Source organism: Lynx canadensis, chromosome A3 (genome assembly GCF_007474595.2).
Source record: "Lynx canadensis isolate LIC74 chromosome A3, mLynCan4.pri.v2, whole genome shotgun sequence".
Classification (NCBI taxonomy): Eukaryota; Metazoa; Chordata; class Mammalia; order Carnivora; family Felidae; genus Lynx; species Lynx canadensis.
Window position 1 is genome coordinate 100,831,583 of NC_044305.1, and position 22,136 is coordinate 100,853,718.

Consider the following 22,136-nt stretch of genomic DNA (forward strand, 5'->3'; position numbering starts at 1 on the left):
TATAGTCACTCATGTTTTCCTTTAACATTTGTATGATGTATCTTTTTAAATCCTTTTCATTTAACTTGCCTCTATCATTGTACTTGAAATGACCTTATTGTAGACATCATACAGTTAGGCCATGTTCTTAAATCATTCTTCCAATTTTATCCTTTAATTGGTATACTAGACTATTAATATTTAATGTAATTATTGATATGATACAACTTAATTGTGCCATTTTATTTGTTTTCTGTGTGTACTGTTTTCCATTTCTGTAGTTTCTTTTTTCCTGCCATCATGTTAGTTACTTGAACATTTTTGAAAATTCTAATTTATCTATAGTGTTTTTCCCCAACTTTATTGAGATATAATTGACATACAACATTGTGTGAGTTTAAGGTGTACAATGTGTTGATTTGATACACTGATATATTGCAAAATTGATTGGCACTTCTATAGTGTTTTTTAAATTTACCTATTTTTTTCCTTGTTGGTAAAATATGCATAACATAAAAATTACCATTTTTAAACATTTCTAAGTGTGTAATTCAGGAGCATTAAGTACATTCACAATGTTGTGCAACCATCACCACTATCCATTTATAGAATCTTTCATCTCATACAGAAACTCTGTACCACTTAAACAGTAACTCCCCACTTCCCCTTTGTCTATAGTATTTTTTATTTTATTTCTTTTAGTATTTAAAAAAATATTTATTTATTTATTTATTTATTTATTTATTTATTTATTTAGAGAGACAGAGATACAGAGAGAGCAGGGGAGGGCCAGAGAGAGAGGGAGACAGAGAATTCCAAGCAGGCTCCATGCTGTCAGTGCAGATCCTGATGCAGGGCTCTAAATCACAAACTGTGAGATCATGACCTGAGCTGAAACCAAGAACCAAATGTTTAATCAACCGAGCCACCCAAGTGCCCCTAAATGTATGTAGAGTAAATACTTAAGACAATTATAAACAGGGAGGGCAGAGACATAAAGGGAGTTAAGGCTTCTATACTTGAGCTGGTAAAATGATGACACCAGTAGACTGTGATATGTATATATACTGTAATACCTAGAGCAATCACCAAAAAAACTATACAACAGGTAAAAAATACCCTCCCTGTTTATAATTGTGTTAAACATTTACTTTATATACATTTAAATATATATATGTATATGTGTGTATATATATATATATATATATATATATATATATATATAGTTTGCTGTTTATTCATTTTTTGATAGAGACAGAGAGTGAGTGGGGGAGGGACAGAGAGAGAGACAGAATCTGAAGCAAGCTCCAGGCTCTGAACTAACAGCACAGAGCCTGACGTGGGGCTTGAAGCCACCAACCATGAGATCATGACCTGAGGTGAAGTCGGACACTTAACTGACTGAGCCACCCAAGTGCCCCTACTTTACATACATTTAGAACCACATAAAATAGTGTTATAATTTTTGCAACTGTCAACTTAGAAATTTATAAAACTCAAGCAGAGTCTATTGTATACAGCAATATTTTTGCTTATTGTGTTCTTTCTTCCTGGTGTTCTAAGTTTCTTTCTTTTATCATTGTCTTTCTGTTTAGAAAATATTCTTTTTGGGGTGCCTGGGTGGCTCAGTTGGTTAAGCCTCTCATTTCTGCTCAGGTCATGATTTCATGGTTATTGGGCTCACTGCTGTCAGTGCACAGCCTGCTTGGGATCCTCTGTCCCTCTCTGTCTCTGCCCCTCCCCAGCTTGTGCTGTCTCTCAAAATAAATAAACTTTAAAAATAAAAATAAACTAAAAATTAATAAAATTGATTTCCCTTTCATTATTGAAGAATATTTCACTGGGTATAGGATTCTGGGTTGACAGTCCTTTTAATATTTGAAAAATATTGTGCCACTTCCTTCTGGCCTCCACAGAACCTCAGGTAAGAAATCTGCTGTGTTTCATATTGGTGTTCCTCTATAAGTAAAGTTATTTCTTGCTGGCTGCTTTCAAAATATTTTCTCTGTGTTTAGTTTTCAGAAGTTTAATTGTATGTTTTGGAGTGGATTTCTTTGGGTTTGTCTTTTTTTGTGAAATAACTTCTTAAATTTGTAGGTTTATGTATTTTGCCAAGTTAGGAAAGTTTTCAACTATTATTTCTTTGAATAGTTTTTTAGTTCTCTTTCTCCTCTGGTGATAATGATATGATTGCTACTTTTTTTTTTTAAATTATATATCTCAAAGTCCCTAAGATTCCATTAATTTTATTCCAGACTATTTTCTCCAATAGTTCAGCTTGAGTAAGTTCCATTGGTCTGTTCCTCAAGTTCACTGATTCTAAACTCTCTTATCCTCACTTTATTACTGAGCTCTTATGGTTTTTTTTTTAAATTTTACTCGTGTATCTTTCAGTTCTATAATTTCTAATTAGTTGTTGCTGGTTTATTTTGCTTTTTGTTTTTAAGTAGGCTTCATGCTGTGTAGCCCAACGTGGGCCTTGAATTCACAACCCTGAGATCAAGACCTGAGCTGAGATCAAGAGTCAAGGGATGCCTGGGTGGCTCAGTCAGTTAAGTGTCCAACTCCAGCTCAGGTCATGATCTCACAGTTTGTGAGTTTGAACCTGCGTCTGGCTCAGTGCTGACAGCTCAGCGCCTGGAGCCTGCTTTGGATTCTGTGTCTCCCCCTCTCCCTGCTCCTCTCCCATTTGTGCTCTATTTCTCTCAAAAATAAATAAACAAACAAAAGAATCAGATACTCAACTGACTGAGCCACCCAGGCGTCCCTCATTTAGTTTTTTTTATACTTTCTATTTCTTTGCTGTAATATTTATTTTCAATTTGTTTCAAGAGTATTTGTAAATGATTGATGAAGCATTTTTATGATAGCTGCTTTAACATAATTATCAGACAATTCCAACATTTGATTTATCTCATTATTAGCATCTATTGATTGTCTTTTCTCATTCATTCATGTTGTGATTTTCTTCATTCTTGGATGAGTGATTTTTTTTCTTTTTTTTAATCTTGGACATTTTGGATACAGTAAAACCTTGGTTTGCAAGCATAATTCGTTCTAGAAACATGCTTGTAATCCAAAGCACTTGTATATCAAAGCTAATTTCCCCATAAGAAATGGAAACTCAGATGATTCATTCTATAATCCAAAAATATTCATATAAAAATTATATGATTTAATATAAAATAATAGCAAAAATATAAAATATAAAGAAAAATAAACAAATTAATCTGCACTTACCTTTGAAAACCTTTGTGGCTGGTGTGAGGGAGACAAGAGAGAGGAGGGTTATTGTGTAGAACAACTTTCACTATCACTAAAGGAATTACTGCTATTGGCTGAATAGAATTTTTTCTTTTTGTGTAAATTTAACAACGAATGTATCCAATGAGGATTTTTGCCTCCTCTTGAGGATTTCGCAGAAATGTGACATTTCATTAGCAATCACCCACAATCCCGCAGTGAGAGAGAGAGAGAGAGAGAGAGAGGAAAACTGCTCAGTTGTGATCATGTGATGTTTGGCATCACGTACTACTCGTATTGCAAGACATTGCTCGCTTATCAAGTTAAAATTTATTAGAAATATTTGTTTATCTTGCGGAACACTTGCGGAACAAGTTACTTTCAATCCAAGGTTTTACTGTATTATATTATAAAGCTCTAGATCCTTTTTAATCAATTATTTATGAATTTATTTTTAAAGCAGGAAGTCCCCTGTTGAGATTTAGCACATGGGCTGCTGGGTGTGTATGTTTAGCTTCTCTCTGAGCCCTGCCAACACCACTTTGGCAAAAGTGGAGCACTGACTCACACTGCCTTGTTGCAAACGGGTGGGGTAGGAGTTCAGCTCTCCCCTTACTCCATTGACAACTTCCCAGTGAAAGTGGGGCACCAACCCCCACTGTCTTGTTGCATCTGAGTGGGGGCATAAACTCAGCTCCCCTATCAATCTGCTGATACCACCTGCTGGGGAAAATGGAGCACCACCTGCATTTGCCAGGCAGGAGGTAGAAGGTCAGCTTCCCACTCCAGCTATGCCAAAACCATCCTGCAGGGAAACTGGAATGCTGCCTCTCATGTCCATGTATTATGAAAGGTCGAATGGAAAATTAACTCCTTATTTGCTCAGCTCTGCTGAAAACCATGTAGCTTTTCTGTCTTTGGCTTAAGTAGGACAAAATTGCCAATAAGGCTTTCCTTTGTTAGGCCACTCTTTTTTCCATCCTTTGGCTAGGGAGAACAGGCTGACATTTATTGCCTGTGCTCATTCATAGTGTTGGGTTGGAGGATTTTATAGTGCTCTGAGATATGAGAAGAAATACGGAAACCGGGAAACTTACCATTGTGTCATTCCTCAAGTCTCCAGATTGCTATGCAGCCCAACTTCTCCTTACCTTCTTACCTTCCTAAATATTACTGTGCTTAGTTTTTGTGCCATGTCTAGGGTTTTTTAGGGAAACCCAGAGGAATGGGATTACTTCATGTCAGTTGAACTGGAAGTCTCCTTAAAAGGACATTTTTATTTTTATTTTTTTTTAACATTTCTTTATTTCTGAGAGAGAGAGAGAGAGAGAGAGACAGAGCATGAGTGGGGGGGGGGGGGGAGAGAGAGAGAGAGAGAGAGAGAGACAGAATCCAAAGCAGGCTCCAGGCTCCGAGCTGTCAGCACAGAGCCCGACGTGGGGCTTGAACTTGTGAACTGCAAGATCATGACCTGAGCCGAAGTTGGACGCTTAACCAACTGAGCCACCCAGGTGCCCCAAAGGCCATTTTTATTTTCCAACTTTTTTTTTTTTTTTTTTTTTTTTTTTTGGGACAGAGAGAGACAGAGCATGAACGGGGGAGGGGCAGAGAGAGAGGGAGACACAGAATCGGAAACAGGCTCCAGGCTCTGAGCCATCAGCCCAGAGCCTGATGCGGGGCTCGAACTCACGGACCGCGAGATCGTGACCTGGCTGAAGTCGGACGCTTAACCGACTGCGCCACCCAGGCGCCCCGCAAAGGCCATTTTTAAATATTTGCTTAGTTTACTACCTAGAATCTCCCCAGGTTGTCAAAAGTCATGAATCTTGTATTGTAGCAATTTATAGCCTAGACTCTGCACTGAACAGATGCACAGGAAGATATCTAAATAGATGAATCAAATGCATACATAAAACGAAGAAATAACAATACCTTAAGTTTTTATGGGGCTTAATAGTTTATAGAATGCTTTGTATACATATATATGTATATACGTATATATACATATATATGTATACACACACTCATATTTACTGGTTAAGTGTATATTTACTATATATTCATATCACTTCATAAATATAAATATTACTCTCAACAATATTACAAGGTAGGTAGAGCAGATATTGGTATTAAAAAAAATAAAGGCTGTTTGGTTAAGGTTCTTGCCTAAGGTTGGTAAGTAGAAGTGTTACAATTTTTGTGACTCTTAGTCCTGAGCTCCTGATACCAAACCACACTACCTAGGGTAAATGACCCTTTGTTGTAGTAGAAATCCTGTGCTTAACAAATAATCACAAAGCATAACTTTGCTTTTTGGGGACATAGTGGCTTGTGGGCTATGGAGTCAGACAGATTCGAATTCAAATTCCAGTTCCACCATGTCTTATTTGTGTAATCTCGGAGAAATTACTTAACCCCTCTATACCTCAGTTTCTTCATCTGTAAAATGGGGATAACTGTAATAATATTTACTTCAAAAGGTTGCTTTGGATAATCACATATTTAAAGCAAAGTGCCTGGCATATGGTAAGCACTCAATAAATGGTAGCTATTATTATAATTAGGGCTAAATAAAGCAAAAAATAAAAAACCCCACTGCATTTCCATAATGAGGAAATAATGATTCAGACTCAAAGCTTTCAAAAGCAGAGAGGGTGCATCTGTTCATTCCTGTTTGGTTGTGTCACACACCTCACATGTTGCTTGATAAACATCGGCATCTCTGTAATTTTAAAACTGGAAGGACCTAAAAGGTCATCTATTTCAAGCTTCTCATTTTATAGATAAGGAAACTTAGGTTGGGAGGGGTTGAATGAATTACTTCAGAGTTACAGTGTTAGCACCCTTCCTGCTACACCTGGTAAAGCATACAAAAGAGCGAGCAGGAAATAAAGTACAGAAAGACACCCCAGATTCCAGAAAGAAAAAGATTTGGGCCAATAACATCTGGGGAGGTGGGGACAGGTACTTCCCTAAAGGTTGGTCCCCATGAATGAGGGCAATGCCTGCACACCATCCTCACAGAGATCCATAAGGGGGATAGCTTAATTGGTGGACAACAAATTACAAGTGTCCTGGCTCCTGGAAGCAATGAAGGCTACACTGGAGAAGTTTTGCTGGTGAGAGAGGCAGTCTGTTACAAACATTAGTGGGGTTGAAAGAAGGGGGCGGTGGATACAGAAGACAAGTCATTGTCAACACTGCCCATCCAATTCCTAACAGTAGGTCATAATGGCAGGCGAGTATCATCTAACCAGCCAGCAGACAGGCATTTAAGTGGCAATGTGCCCCAAACCACACAGGAGACGTAAAAGAAGTGGAAAACATTCACAAGGATATTTTTTGCTTGTCGTGGTACTTTTACCTACTTATTAAAGTGGTCTTAGTAACAATTTCCAGCAATGTGTGGAGATTTTTTTAGCTTGAAAATGATGAACATTTACTTTTTTTAAGTGATGAGAAGGAATATTTTTTGTAATTCAGTATTTCATTATCCATTTTGTCAGTTTACTCTTACTTTTATATTAACCATGAGCTACAACAGTCAGTAAATTAGCAAGATCTTTTCTACAAGGTCTTTTTTTATGATTATGATTAGAAACAATCTTTCTTAAGTGTATTTTTCATGAAAGTACATTTTTAAAGCAGTTTTTAAAAATAGTCTCAAATCTGAAAGATGAAATCTTGACTTTTTCTCATATTGTTTTAAGTTTATTTATTTATTTTGAGAGACAGAGCCTGAGCAGGGGAGGGGCAGAGAGAGGAGAGAGAGAATCCCTAGCAGGTTCCGCGCTGTCAGCGCAGAGCCCAATGTGTGGCTTGATCCCATGACTGTGAGATCATGCCTTGAGCCAAAATCAAGAGTCAGATGCTTAACTAACTGAGCCACCCATGTGCCCCTTGACTTTCTCTATCTTGCCTTTGTGTAATTTCAGGTTTTTAAGTATAAATGAGAATGAAAAAAAATATATATGAGATATGTTGAATAAGGGTGAGTGCTAAGCTCTAGTTATGTGCAACAGCTATTAAACATTTCAAAGGATGTCAAAAGCAGTTCTGGGGCACCTGGCTGGGTCAGTCAGAAGAGTGTATGACTCTTGATCTTGGGGTCATGAGTTCAAGCCCTATGTGGGGTGTAGAGATTACTCAAAAAAACAAAAGCAGTTCTAAGAACTTTTTTTTTCTTAGAGAAATGTTAAGTGTACAACAAAAGCAGTTTACAAAATATATATATATAAAAAGAGTTATCTTTTATGAGAATGCACATATGGGTATATGTACACACACAGGAAAAATTCTGGAAATTCACCCCAAATGTTAAAACATTTTTTTCTGGCTTCTGTGTTTTCATGAGATCACAAAATATTTATGTATTTTTTTTCTTATTTCTTTACAATGAATATGTGTTTTGGTCAGAAGACAAAGGGTATACATTTTCCCTTTCTTTTCATTCATGTATACTTAAATGTTACAGAGAATCCAATTTAAAGTGAAGGGAAAGACCAAAGTCCAGAATGATTGTAAATGAGAGGTTCTCCAGATTGAACAGAATAGGTGGGGCAGGAGTCCATTTGATACTAGAGTGGGGTTTTTGTTTGTGTTTGTATGTGAATTTTTTTTAATGTTTCTTTATTTTTGAGAGAGAGTGTGCACAAGTGGGGGAGGGACAGAAAGAGAGGGAGGCAGAGAATCCAAAGCAGGCTCTGTGCTGTCAGTGCAAAGCCTGACATGGGGCTCAAACTCACGAACCGTGAGATCATGACCTGAGCTGAAGTCGGATGCTCAATGGACTAAGCCACCCAGGTGCCTTGTGTGTGAATTCTTTTTTGTTGTGTGGTAAAAATGCAACCATAGATAAATAATTTGCAGTTGTTCTGAAAACTGATTTTTTTCCCCCTCTTGCTTCTACAGATCCTACTCTGAGAAATCAAGGTATAGGCTTAAAGCAATTATGCACTGGGTAGGAAGGGCCAATACAAACTAAAGAGGGAACATAAAGATCTCTGCCCTCACAAGTACTATTTTTCTCTCCTTGGTTAAATTTGAAGCCTCTTCTCTTATTTATGCTCTTTCCTTTAACACCTAAAACACCTTTTCTATTCTGATTAAATAAAAAAGAAACATCAGCCCCGACCTAGGAGCTAACAATCTAATTGAGTAAACAAGGAACATATTGGAAAAGTTAACCAAGAAAAGAGCACTATGCACTTAGGAATTAAATGACTTAACACAGAGAAGTCCTATAGCAGTCCTGAAGCAGGCTGGTAACTCCACTGTGGTCATGGTCTAGATCAGCACTGTTCAATATAACGTTCTACAATGATGATAGTGTTCACTCTATACTGATTAGAACAGAAGCCCTTAGCCACATGTAGTTACTGAGTACTTGAAATGCTGCCTGTACAACCGAGGAACTGAATTTTTAATTTTATTTAATTTAAAAAGCTACATAGAGTTGGTGACTTACCATATTGAAGAGTGCAAGCCAAGATCTAGAAGGTACCAATAAAGTAGGACTTGTCTTGTTACTTGAAGAAAGGGGGAAGATTTGAATGGCTGAGGACAAAGAAAGGCATTCCGGGAGAAGAAAAAAACATGAACTGTGCGTACTTCACATTGAAAATGTGAAAACGTCCAGTGTTTGGATGGGGGGATTGTGATGGGTTACTACACCGGGCAGACCAGTGTAGATGCAGCTTAGAGTTAGGACTTGGAGCTGCAGGAAATGGGGAGCAATTGGTTATTTCTTTTTAAATTGAGGTATAATTGATATGTAACATTATATTAGTTTCAGGTGTACAACATGATTTGGTATTTGTATGATTATATCTGATCAGTGTATGATAATAGCTCTTACTGTGGGTCAGGCATTATGTTGAGTGCGATAGATGGATTATATCTCACTTAATTATTATAACAACCTTTTTAGGGGAATGAAGATTTATTTGATGTCACCGTAGGGGTAAAAGAAGCAATTATAATCTTGGAAATATCTCTGAGGTACTGATGATGAGAATGTGGAAGTTAAAAAGCCTCATTAGGACATTAGGAAGTTAGATTCAATAGAACGTGACATCTGACTACATGTAGTGGGTGAATTGAAAAAGGGAGGAGACAATCTGTATCCCTAGAGATACTGATGAGGACAAAATCCTGGGGAACACCAAGGATTCTGGGGTGAATGATGGCAGTTGACTTAGCAAAGCGATCTTGGCAAGATAGGTGGCAATGGAAACACATTAGTGGAGTTGAGGAATCTGATAAAGAAAAGATTTTTGAGAGTCCTATAGGTGAATTAAAGATGAGGATGGAAAAGTGGCAGTCGTACCTGGGAGTCAAGGTAATGCGGACAAAAACTGAGTAAAAGGGAGACAAATTGATTTTGAAGGGAAGTATCAATATTTTTTGACATGCTGACTAGAGGTAATGAGTCCTCTGGACGATGATGTCTTACTGGTTGGAGGGAATGTGAAGTTAGAGTTTATGAAGCAGATCAAGGCTGGAGATGGGCAATTGTAATATGTTGTCCCAGGACAGCAGGTAAAGAGAAACAAGAAGGTTGAGAATAGAACCTGGGGCAAATGCCCACCCACCCAAAGGGCTAAATGAGAAAGAAGAGCCAGCAAGGAAGAAAGGGTGACTGAACCATACTAGGGCAATGTCAAGGGAGAATTTTACAAGTGGAAGTGAGTCATAATTTTCTTGCATTGCAGTGAGGTCAAGGGAAAAAAAAAACACTGTGAAAAAGGTGACTGAGCTTATCAAGGAGATCCTTGGAGAAAAGGGAGGAACAAGTGTGAAGGATTTGTCTGGGCATTTTGGCTGTGAAAGGAATGAGAGAAAAAGGGAAACAGCTTGGAAAGGGATAAATAAAGATTACCTCCACCCTCACCGCCGCCCCCCCCCACCCCAACTCCCCAGATAGGCGAGTTCCATTCAGTCTGAAAGCAGAAAGGAGGAACCCAGTGCAAAGCAGGGGAAGAATATCTGAACGGAGGTGAGATGAAGCCAGCAGGCCAAGGGTTGGCAACTTAGAAGGGAAAAGAGGCTCCTGTTCCTCCAGGTACTTGACAACAGTTCACAAAATTGATGGTGCAGACAGAAATACTTTGAGAAGAGTGGCAGAGGATGCTGGAGCTGAGTTTTTTTTTTATCTTCTCAGTGATACTGCTATCAGGGCCATCTGTCAAGAAAGAGAAAGTTAAATGGGTTAGGTGGGGAGGAGAAAGGAGATATGTAGTAACAGTCTGCGGCTGCCCTTGAGAATCACCAAGAAATGAATGGAAGGATTGGGGACTACACCAACCTGATTGCATTTTAGGTTGCCATCCCAGATTTACATCTGGGAACTGACAATAGTAACAACTACCACCAGCATTTATCATGTGGCTATTGCGTGCTTACTACAAGTGTTTTGATATATTATCTCAATTTCCTAAGAATCCAATTAAGTATTAATTCCAATTATTTGCAAGTTATAAAAAAAGGAAATTGAAACACAAAAATATTTCACCTTAATTTAAAAAAAAAAAAAATCCCTACTACGTTGCCAGGCACTGCTCCTGGGCCAGGAAAAAAGACAGGCAAGCCTTGCCTTTATAGAGATTTACTGGAGAGGTGCAGGAGAAAAGTAAACGGATAAATGAACCAGATCATTTAAACTTTTAATAAATGGGGTGAAAATACGAACACTGGGGATACACTTGATAGCATAATAAATATGATTAAGATGATACAGCCACGGAGGAGTGTGGGAAGGTAGAGGCTTTATTAGTGGTCAGGGAGAGGGCCCTCCTCAGGGGACAAGTGAGCTGAGAACTTCAGGATGAGAAAGGTGTACAGTCAAAGGAAAGGGTAAATGCAGAGGCTCTGAAGCAATTTACTAACATGGCTTTTGGAGGAAAGGTAACGTTTGCGCCACTGAAGCTTAGTGAACAAGGGGATACAGGCCAAGGTTGGAGGCACCACGGCAAGTCTGGGGAAGAATGTACGCAGAGGAGGTAACTCAATTTGTATCGATGGAATAAGGCGCCCGACAGCGGGAGCCAGGCTGCGGAGCCACTCTCCCACGAGAGTTTCCACCGCGGGAAGCTGCCTGTCCGCGCGGTGGGGAGGTTACCGGTCCGGAGAGGTCCCAGGCCTTGGGGCCATGGGGTTGAGGCCCGCGGGGGGTGGGGAGTGTGACCCCCCCCGCGGCGCCAGCGTCCGGGCTTCACCGTTGGTCGCGCCGGGCCCTTCCCGGCGCCGGCCCGCGCGGCTAGCAAGCAGCTCTCCTCCCCCGCCCTCCAGCATCACCTCCGCCTGGAATTGTCGTCAGTGACTCCCGCCCGCAGCACCACCCGCCCCGCCCGGCTCGGTTTTTCGTCCGGGGCGGCGAGTCCAGCCTTCAAAACTTCGGAATGACAGTGCTCCCAGGAGTAATGGGGAGATGACATAAATTATAACCTGGGCGAACTCCTACAGGAAACAGACCTTTTCATCTCTGTCTTATTTTCCCTCATGGCTTTCCAGAAACAACTTGGTTCCAGTATGTACTCCAAAGTCACCCCCTCCAACAGCGAGACTATTGGTTTGGCCCCTAGACCCGGATTGGCTGAAGGTTTACGCCTCGGTCAGGGATTGGAGGACGTTTGTTCCTTAGGTATACTCCGCGCCCATTGGTTCTTTTTCCCCGTTTCTGGGCGGAGTGGTTAGGGACGGTTTCCACCCTCTTGTTTACGGAGAGCGTAGTTGTAGCGCTCTGCAAGCTCGGGGGCTGTCTCCAAAGTTCCTTATTTAGCTCCTTGGACCAATTGGGTTCTTGCTCCACCCTCGCCCTCTCCCTTGCACGCTTACCCGCGTGGTACTGCCCACACCTTTAGAGCGGCGGCGCGAGCGGACGCCCGTCGCGTTCCTCCGCCCGCGCTCTCCAGGCTGCCCCCCCTCTAGTGTGCGCTTGGTACGGCCCGCGCCGCCTCTCTCCCTTGCTGGGGTGGCTGCCCCCCCCCCCTCGGGTCGGCGGCGCTTGGTGCCGCCCGGGAGAACCAGGTCATCGGTCGGTTTCCGTGAAAACAAAAACAATCGGCGGCGCCGCTGCGGGCAGCCGAACGCGGCGAGTGAGGACCAGGGTCGCGGGGCCGGGTGGGGAGAGCAAGCGGGAGCGGCGGCGACGCTCCCGGGGGCCGTGGGGGGGGAGCATGGGGCAGGCGGGCACTGGCTGCGCGGGGCTCCCCCGGCGCCGCGGCTAGCGCGCCCGCTGCCTCGGCCGCTTCAGCCGCCCGCGCCGCCCGCCTGGGGGACGAGGAGCAGGACGCGGCCTCGGCCGGGCCCGGGCCGAACGGCTGCGGATACCCGGGCGCCGGGGAGCCTGGCGCCGCCGCCGCCTCCGGGATGGATCAGTGCGTGACGGTGGAGCGCGAGCTGGAGAAGGTGCTGCACAAGTTCTCGGGCTATGGGCAGCTGTGCGAGCGCGGCCTGGAGGAGCTCATCGACTACACCGGCGGCCTCAAGCACGAGATCCTGCAGAGCCACGGTAGGGCGGCCCGGGTGGGCGCGCGGGGCAGGGCCCGGCCCCTCGGGCCCCGGCGGGCCAGCAGGGGTGCCCTCTGGAGGGCCGGGTCCCCGCCTCCCCCCGAAGCGCGGAGACCCCCCTCCTCCCCAGCCCTCTTGTGACTTTTCCTCCTGTTTCCCTCGAACCTGCCCCGACCTCGTTGTCAATTGAGAGTGAGCGCGATCCACCCGGAAACCCATCCCCGAACCGCGAGTTCCAGCCGGGTTAAACGCGTGGGTGGCCAGTCCGTGGCACCTGCAAACTGCCGCCCTCCCGAGGTGGGCGCCCCTCACCCCGCCCGGCGCTCTCGGGGTTGTCCCCGCGGGCTGAAGGTGCGCTAATTGCGTTGGACCCAATGGTCTGGGTGATAAGAGGGTCAGTGCAGGAAGCCCCTTCTTCCTCTTCCCGTGCCCCAGATCCTTGACCCAGGGACTTACTTTCCAAGTCTTTTTTTTTTTTTTTTTGTCTTTCTTTTCTTTCTTTCTTTTAAAATTAGAAAGTCGAGTGTTATTCTTAGCTGCGGGTTAACAGAACAGCCGCTGCTGCAACTTCATGATTTGACTGCTGTGTGGAAGGAAGCAGCTCTTCAACTCCGCAGCAGCACAGACCTGATTCCTAGGAAGCTAGCTGAATCGAGCTGTTCAGCTCTCCTAGTGTAGCATGAGGAAGAACAGGCAACTTTCCTGAAGAAAATTGTGGCACGCGTTGTTAGTTACTTGCCTTACCTGGTCAGATTTTTACTTGTTTTCCCTTTAGAAAACAGATTTTCTATGGAAGGTGTTTTACCTAGATTATTTTGTTATTGCTCTAGGACCTGGGGGCAGATACTTGGCCGAAGTTAGCTTTGGAAGCTGATTGGGAAGGGTTTTGTTTTTGTTTTTTTTAATAACATTGAAGGTCTGGTACCTTTAATTGCAGTATTCATAGAGGTGATTTCTTCTGATCAAAAAAGGATTTTATTTAATGGACTTATTCAAGAGTCTGGGGCAGTGTTCTCAGCTAGGTTGAACAGAAATTTATGGAAAGGAAAGTTTGGTATTTGGGGTGAAATGCAGGACTTTGGCAGGTGACGTGAAGGCAGGGGCACCACCTGAGCTTTTTCTTCCTTCTGTGCTCTTCTTTCATGACTCCTTTCAGTTGAGAGCAAGTGCTAGCCCATGGTAAGGGAGTCCATAACATCCCATTCTGGACATGGCAGTCACTTTGGAACTCTGGGAAAGGAGCAAGCCTGCAACCATAGTGGGAATAGGAGTTAAAATATTAATACGGAAACATAAGCAGACCTAGATGGCTGCCTGTAAAGAGGGAAGTGGAGGTGGGAGTTGAGTGTGAATCCTGGGAAGGCTCTGGTGAATTTGGTTGTGGGACAAAGCGGAAGGGCTAAGGAGGATGGAGGCAAGGGCTTAATGTTTACTGGTGGCTAAAGATGCATAGTTAGAATCTGAGGGGAAAGTGAGGTCCAATATAGATCCCTGGTGTATCATTGCTACAGAGGAGAGTGAAGGAAGTCATGTAGACTGGAGGGAGGAAAGACTCCAGGGTCTAACCACACCTTGAACTCTTGGAGAGTGGAGGGCCATGGAGGAGCCAGCAGAAACAGAAAAGGGTAGGAGCTTAGAAAAAGAGAAGTTGGTCAGCTGGTATTGGGCTGTTGGGAGTCAGGGACCCTCTGTGCTTGGAGCTTCATAGAGTTCAAATAAACTAGATTAGTGGGAGTTAAGAAAACTGTGTAAACTGAAGTGTAGGGAAGCCTAAAGCTGTTTAAGTAAAGCGGTGGGAGGTGTGTGTGTGTGTGTGTGTGTGTGTGTGTGTGTGTGTGTGTGTGTGCCCTTGTGTGTCCACCTGCTTGTCCATCCATTCCAGGGAATCTATGTTTTGTTAAAGGCTGAAAGGAAGAGAATGAGTCAAGGGTCTAGACTTGAAGAGGTGGAAGGAGCATTTCCTTTTTAGGGACCAGGTCAGGATTGAGGGGATGGATAGGCAGAATTTGAGAGAGAAGATGAAAAGTGAAATACTTTCCTGTAAGAGAGGGGGGGATATTAATTGAAGGGGATGTGGTCGCAAGCCTCATTTTACGGAATTTGGGACCCATCCTGGACGGATAAGATAATTGCCAGAAATTGCTGGAGCAGGAGTTTGTTTTAGACAAATTGTTTTTGCTTGGTATCAGCTAACTTTGCAAGGAATATATGTGGTCTGAGGGTATTAGCCACAGATTGTGCCATACTGTTCAAACAGTCTGACTTGGTGAATTGCCTGTGTTCCACTTTCAACCTATTTTTTACTGTCTTGTCTACCAAATTGCAGTTTGATATTGCAATTCTTTAATTTTCTTGAATTCTTTATTAATAGGAACAAGTGACTAAAGGCAGTTATGAAACATAAAAGAAAAAATAAATACTGCAAGTGCCAGGTCTAGTTTCCAAAACAGAATGGTTTTTCTTATGGTGTTCTTAGGTGTGAAGGCAAACATCATGCTTTGGTATCTGGGTTATGGTAATTTTCAAAGCAGATAATTTCTAATGTTCTTTGCTCAGGATGTGGGTATTACTTTGTATCTTAAATATACCCTTTCTAAAGTTAGGTCTACTGAAATCTGAATTTAGAACTGCATTTTCAAGTGAATGTGCTTGTCTAGGCAATTGATCTTGTGGGCTCCTGTGACATGAGAGAGGGTCTCCAATTGGGACCATCTGTCAGGGCTTTGGATCTCACTCTCTGGGGTTATTGTGATAATATTCTTGTAAGAATGTAATGTGCATAAAGTAGAATCTTGGGAACCATATGGATTCCCCAACATGGCATCATACTGATGGAGAGTAACTGTCTGATTTGGAAGTATCTTTTTGGCTACAGTCAGGGGATCAGTATAGTTTTTGAGGGTGATTTACATTTTCTTGTGTTTAGATGTCTTTTTTCTAAAGTGAGCAAACCATACTAAATGAGGACAGTTAGGATAGTTTGCGGTGGGAACTGATCATGCATAAATGAAGTTTAGTTAGGAAGCCCATTGACAACTCTTGTCCACCCTCATCACTCTTATTCCAGATTGTGAGACTGCCCAGAGGGGGCTTGCCTGGCAGATGGCCTGGCAGTAGTCCTGCAGTGAGCCCTACAATCTCTTTTCATCTGCTCTAAATTGCCTCTATATAGCCTAGAATTCTTTCATATAAACTTTCTTTAATTAACTGTTTCTCTTAAAATGCACTTTTCTTAATTCAGATACCTTTGGGAGAATAAGGTGAGGTGGATGGTCACTCACACCTGGAGGATTAGTTTGTGCTCTGCCATTTAATCCACTCCTCACCAAGTCCGGCCTGGGAGAAGGAAAAAAAAATTTTTTTAAATTAATTTTTTTTTTTTTAATTTTTTTTTTCAACGTTTATTTTTTTTTTTTTTGGGACAGAGAGAGACAGAGCATGAACGGGGGAGGGGCAGAGAGAGAGGGAGACACAGAATCGGAAACAGGCTCCAGGCTCTGAGCCATCAGCCCAGAGCCTGACGCGGGGCTCGAACTCACAGACCGCGAGATCGTGACCTGGCTGAAGTCGGACGCTTAACCGACTGCGCCACCCAGGTGCCCCTTTAATTAATTTTTTAATGGGAATGTGAGGCCTGAGACCAAGGAGTAATTTCAGAGTATAAGGCTCTGACAGATAAGTGCAGGCTTCGACTGGGTCGTGGCCAGTGTTTTGGTGGTTGAGGGGCAACATAGCAGTAACAGAAGTGCGAAGAGGCAGTAAAGAATCACAGAATACTAAACAGAAGTTCTGCCGGAGCCTGATTCATTCCTCTTCCTGGAGACTGATCGACTGTAAAGGCTTTCTTCAGGCCCTAGAACTGCCTTGGAAACCTTAGGGTGGTAGATTGCAGGATGGGAGAGTGAGCCAGAGCCTGCAGAGTGAGGTATCTGAGGTAAAAGAGATGACTGTTCACAGCACATGAAAGGTCTGTGGAAAGGAATACCATTTTTTAGCGTCATTAGCCAGAAGTTCAAGGATTGTACCAAGCTCTGAGTCTTACACTTACTTTATTTAAACTTCAGGTTTGCTTAATTTCCGTAACTCTTAAGAAAGAGGAGAGCACTGGTGTCATTTAGTTGTACCAGCTTTTCAGTGAGTTCCCCCGTATGCATGAAATTTGAGCTAGTTTAGGATTCAGTATGGTTGATTCTGTTTGGTGATCATTCCTGGTGAGCCCTTGATCTTTGGGTAATGCACAAGTGGTTCTCAAACTTTACTCACACATACGCACTCTTTTTTTTTCCCAGATAGATTCATGATTTCACTTAAATAGATTTAGTCTCATTGTAGGCACTAGTATTTGTGAAGTCATTGATTTGGTGTACTAGGTATAATAAACTATTAAAAGCAAATTCATAACTATTAAAATATTGTTTCACATACAGTTAAAGTCACCATTTGCATCAATGGTATGGAAACCATACTTTGGACAACCCTTAATTAACAATATGGATAAATGTTGGTGATTTGACTTGTGATTATTTGTATGCTTTTTAGCAGTTTTTTTCTTTTGGCAAATACATTTTGTTTCCCGCTAGCACTTCTGTTCTGGAAGGGAGAGCAAAAAAGAACTATATATCATGTTTTGCTGGTATTCTGATTTCACATTTGGTGAGTAGAGAATGGACTGAAACAATAGGGTAGCATTTATGATGTGTCTGAAGTATATTTTGGAAAATTACTATCTTTGTAAGAGTCAAAAGTGTGTAGTATTTTAAAAAATTATTTCTAGGCTATTACAGAGAGCTATAATGTAGTTTCTGAAAATGAGTCTCAGTGAATTTTCTAAATTTTAATTTTATTTGAGTAGGTAGTACGTTCAAATGGTATAAATTCAAATAATAAAAAAGGATACTCACTAAGAAATCTCCTTCCTACTCTTTCTTATTTCTGGACCACCTAGTCTTCTACCTCATAAAAAGATGCTAGCTTGCTTCCAGGAAAATTTTTAAGAAAATTCAGGGAAATGGTAATTTGTCACTATTCCTTTTTACTTTGAGGTACGGAACATGTAGTTCTACTTACTGTGATTTAAGCTTAGTATTATTGCAGTTTGCAAGCTGGTAAAGACAACTTAATTTGTAGGAGTGATCAATACATGTATTTGTTAGCTTCTAAAACTCCTTGTGTGTGTGAGAGAGAGAGAGACAGAGAGAGACAGAGAGAGACAGAGAGAGACAGAGAGAGAGAGAGAGAGAGAGAGAGAGGGAGAGAGAGAGAGGGAGAGGAATAGGGAGAGGGAGGGAGGGAGAGAGGTATGACTCCTAGTAGTAAAACTCATTTAAACCATAATCGTCCATCTTTCTCGCTTCGGTGATTTAAAGAATATTTAGTTACTAGTTGCAGAACTGCTTCCAGTTTTTAAAATTTGAAGGTAATAAATGAGAAGGTAAGTAGGCAATTAAGCATGAAAGAAAAAGCAAATTATGGTGGTCATGTTTTTCACTAATTTCTATGGTATGGTTTGTATCAGTAGACAGAACACAGATTCAGGGCCACATGGTAGGTATAACTTTTCATTCTAGAATTTGAGTTGTATATATTGAAAAGTATGCTTATTTATGCACGTAAATTCTCGGTGGTTTTTAGAGCCTCCCAGGGTCGAATGTGTTATGTTGAATGAATTGTTAAAGGATCAGAGTTTGGTAGAGGAATAGTTTACTTATTCAGTCTCACTCTTTGGTGTACTTGGAATAAGCTACGGTATCTGGTCTCTCATTTGTCAGCTGAACTTTTTGCTAAATATTAACAAGATTGAGAGAATAAGGACTTTAAATTTTGAATTGAATAAAATTTGATATCTACATTTAACATCTAGTGTGGAAAGTAGCAGATAAGTAGGTCAGAAAAGTTAGGGTGGATAACAGTAGTCATTGTTCAAATACTCTAAGAGAAGAATAGAGCAGTTAAGGCACTACTTGGGCTGTTTTAGATGGTGAGAAGAATAGGTTCGTGTGGGCATTTCCAGTTAGGTTTAGAAGCAGATTTAACTTTGTCAGCCATTCCTTTCCAGGCTCTTTTAGGAGATAATTCTTTGTTATTTGGCTCATTATTCATTCATTCAATACACCAGGAGACTAGTATATTACTCAGGATTCTTTTGATTGCAAGTGGCAATCAAATAGTTTTAATTAAAGTGGGCTTTGTTGACTCATGACTAAATAGGCTGAGGTAAGGCCAGCTGGCTCCAGGACTAGAGAAGGTACCATAAGGACTGGTCTTTTTCTCTTCCTCACTCATCTGTGCTTTCCATGGTTGGCTTCATTCTCAGAGGAGCTTTCTCTACACGGAAGTTAAAGGTGGCCAATGGAGTTCATGTCATCCTTATCCTGCTAGTGATCCTAAAGACAGGAACATGCCTTTTTTCCCCTTGTATTTTCAAAAACAAAATTACCAGGGAGTGTCCGTATTGCCTTGGTAAGGGTCATAAACCTTTTCTTGAATCAGTAACAGGGGCCAGGGCATGGAGTCCATTGGCCACCTTGGGCTGTCTTTGCTTACCCTGTGTACGGAGATGTACGGCCATGTGATCATACAGAGGATAGAGTTCTAAGAAGGAAAACTTGTATCCAGACAAAAGTGATAGATGGCTATTATAGTTGAGCAGCTGCAAGTTAGACTAATAGCAATGTCCTTTGCAATGTTTTCTTGACTAGCCAAACCTTTATTTCTCAGCTTTTGTCTTGCCTCCTAACTGTAATGTTCAAACAGTTCAAATACTGAGTTGTTAGGACAACTTAATCTATAGATTAAAAAATATAATTTGGTTCATGTTACCTTTGAGAACTTACATGAAATTGCTTGTATGCTTGGCATAATAAAATCATTTTCCTAAGGTTATTTTATATCTTAAGTAGTTTCCAACCCTGGATAATAATATTTATGAAGGAGAAGCTTGCTAATACTTCTGTGATACTATCATACTAGAGTATATAGAGAAATCTCCATTGTTTCCATGTCTTAGTCTCTTAGTTGTTAGGAAAGTGAAAATGCTGTTTTAGTAAACTATTCACTTAGGAGATTGAAACTGACTTGTTTTTATTTGGGGCCCTGCTTCTTCATCTGTAAAATCTTTGAAAATGACCCTAAAATGCAGTATAGGGGAGAATTCTAGAGGGTCCCGGCCCTGCGCTGTGTATTGGAGCCCCATGGTACTCTGTGTAACCCCCAGAAGTTGATAGATACCAGGGACATGATGCTCTCTAGACTGGCATTTTTTGGAAAGCTCCAAGAGTTTGTAGAAGAGTGGCATAAACATCTGTCCTTTCTCTTGGATTAGATGCTTGTCTAATGCCACAAAGAACAGAGACTAGAATCTCCAGCAAGACCTGAAGCTTTTAGAAATAATAGTTTCGCCTTATTTGGGTTTGGTGATAGTATGGCTGAGCTCAGAGTGGTTCTTAGGTAGCCTTGTCCTGGGAGTCCATAAGACTGTATTGCAAAGTCTTTTAACACCTAACATTGAGCCTGAATGGTAATTTCTTCTCATTTTGGGGTACAGTGTCTGGCTGTGTGTTATCTTTGAAGAGTTTGCTCTATCTGTGGGATCTATATAGATTCAGTATCTTATTGTTTTTTTTTTAACTTTTAAATTTCATTTAAATCCAGGTTAGCTAACACATGGTATAATAATGAACTTATTAGTGATTATGTGAAGGTATTCAAGAGGAGATAAGGAGTGATTTAAAAGAAGGATTATACATGGCTTTAGCCCTCTAGGAACTTGGAGGCTAGTTAGGGAGATAGAAGATGAGAAGATGAGTCTGCCACTTGGAGAGTAGACCATGAAATATTGTCCTTGAGCTAGGGAGATCTGGGTTTGAGTGTTTGCCACTTTGCTGAGTAGTTTTATAATTTTACTTAACCTATTTCCTCTTCAGTAAACTGGTAAGTTACATTGCAAGAGTTACGGGAATTAAATAGTCAATAGGTATAAACTGGCTTTAAAATCTGTGAAACAGGGTGTATTATTTTTAAGATCAGTGCCCCCCCCCCCTTTTTTTTTTTAGGTCTGTGCCTTTAAGTAGTGTTAAGCACTGTCTTAATTAAGACATTTTGACTATTAGGTATCTTTTTTAACTGGTGTATGTTAGCTACCATTCTGTGCCCAGTGGTCTGCCTGTAACACCATAAGGAATATTCAAAAGGTATAAGAAACAATCTTCAAGGAACTTTGGTTGGCTAATGAGACCAGACATGTACATTTGAGAGGGGAAAAGAAAGTCATGGTCTTGGCACAGTATAACAGTGATTCTGGTTGGTATAAATACTAGCAGTTCAGAGAAATGGGAGGAGAAGAAACCTTTAGAAAGAATGGCTGGGGGTGGGGGGTTGTTATCTCACTTGAGTTTCAGAGCACCTGGTCAATAGTTACTAATGGCCAATTATATATATATGTGGGACTAGGCTAACTCTTGTGGGGGTTAACAAAGGACAAGGAATCGTTCTCGTACTCTAAGAACTTTCTGTCTAGTTAGGGAGATGACATTGGTGTGTTTTTAACAAACAGTGCCCTATAATGCAAGGCCATGTATATTGGCCAATGTTGATTGAGTGGTACTGGCAAGAAGGGGTGGGATTTGAAACCAAGTCTTCTAACCTGTCAAGTTTCAGTAACAGAGATTGAATGTGGATAGTAGGAAGGTAGGACAAAGTGCCAGGAGTGGAGGTTGGCAAGAAAAAAGATGCAGAAGAATGAGAATACAAGAGGCATTCTGGGAACAAGGAAGGACCAGGGTGGGGAGAAATAGAATAAAGAATTAAAATTGGAATCAGGGTTTACAGATTCTTAGATGCCAGGGAAAGTAGTGTAGTAGACTGAGAAGACCTTGAATGACTTGGGTGGGTGGTACATTTTGAACAGGGACTGGGCAGGGACTTGATCGGAGACTTAGCAGCATTTAGGTTGACTGGAGTTGGGAGTGCAGTTTGGCTACAGGCAAGATGACTAGTTAAGTGCCAACTTAGATCTGAGGAAAGAGGGACCTGTCTTTGGGTAGTGGTGGTAGAGATTGTAAAGGGACCCATGCATGGGATCTCCTGAGGGAAAGAATTGCCAGGACTCGGTGCATGGATGCAGTCTGGCAGAATGGGAGAGAAGGGTTGGAAAAATCAAAGGTTAATCTAAGGTTTGAGCATGAGTGAGAGGTAGACAGTTATGGAACTAAGAAGAAAATAGGAAGTTTATGAGAGAGAAAGGTGGAAATTTGAGTTTGATTTTTAAGTATGAAGTTTCACATTTAAAGACTAAAAGAAACTTGATCTGGTTCAGTCATTCATTTCAGAGATAAATAAGGAGATGGTTAGAGATTAATTCTATTTTGAATTAGAAGGGAGTGAACAGGCTCCATAAAGTGGGACTG

The 22,136-nt window shown here is 41.4% G+C and overlaps 1 protein-coding gene and 1 long non-coding RNA gene across 6 annotated transcripts in view; one reads left to right on the forward strand and one right to left on the reverse strand.

The window, feature by feature from the left end:
- Nucleotides 1-9,144: 9,144 nt before the first annotated feature.
- On the reverse strand, nucleotides 9,145-11,451 carry LOC115509751. The gene is made up of 2 exons (XR_003967479.1): nucleotides 11,110-11,451; nucleotides 9,145-10,405 (listed from the first exon to the last, which is right to left on the reverse strand). It is a non-coding gene; the product is annotated as an uncharacterized LOC115509751 (long non-coding RNA).
- Nucleotides 11,452-12,421: 970 nt separating this feature from the next.
- Nucleotides 12,422-22,136, forward strand: part of RMND5A (required for meiotic nuclear division 5 homolog A) — a 69,986-nt gene continuing 60,271 nt past the window's right edge. For 2 of the 5 annotated variants that reach the window (XM_030311056.1, XM_030311057.1), the window contains exon 1: nucleotides 12,438-12,733. In XM_030311056.1, coding sequence (XP_030166916.1) covers nucleotides 12,592-12,733 — 142 coding nt within the window. In that variant the 5' untranslated portion in view covers nucleotides 12,438-12,591. Of the gene's footprint in view, nucleotides 12,734-22,136 lie in introns of all 5 variants that reach the window. The other 3 variants (XM_030311059.1, XM_030311058.1, XM_030311060.3) reach the window with 3 other exon arrangements.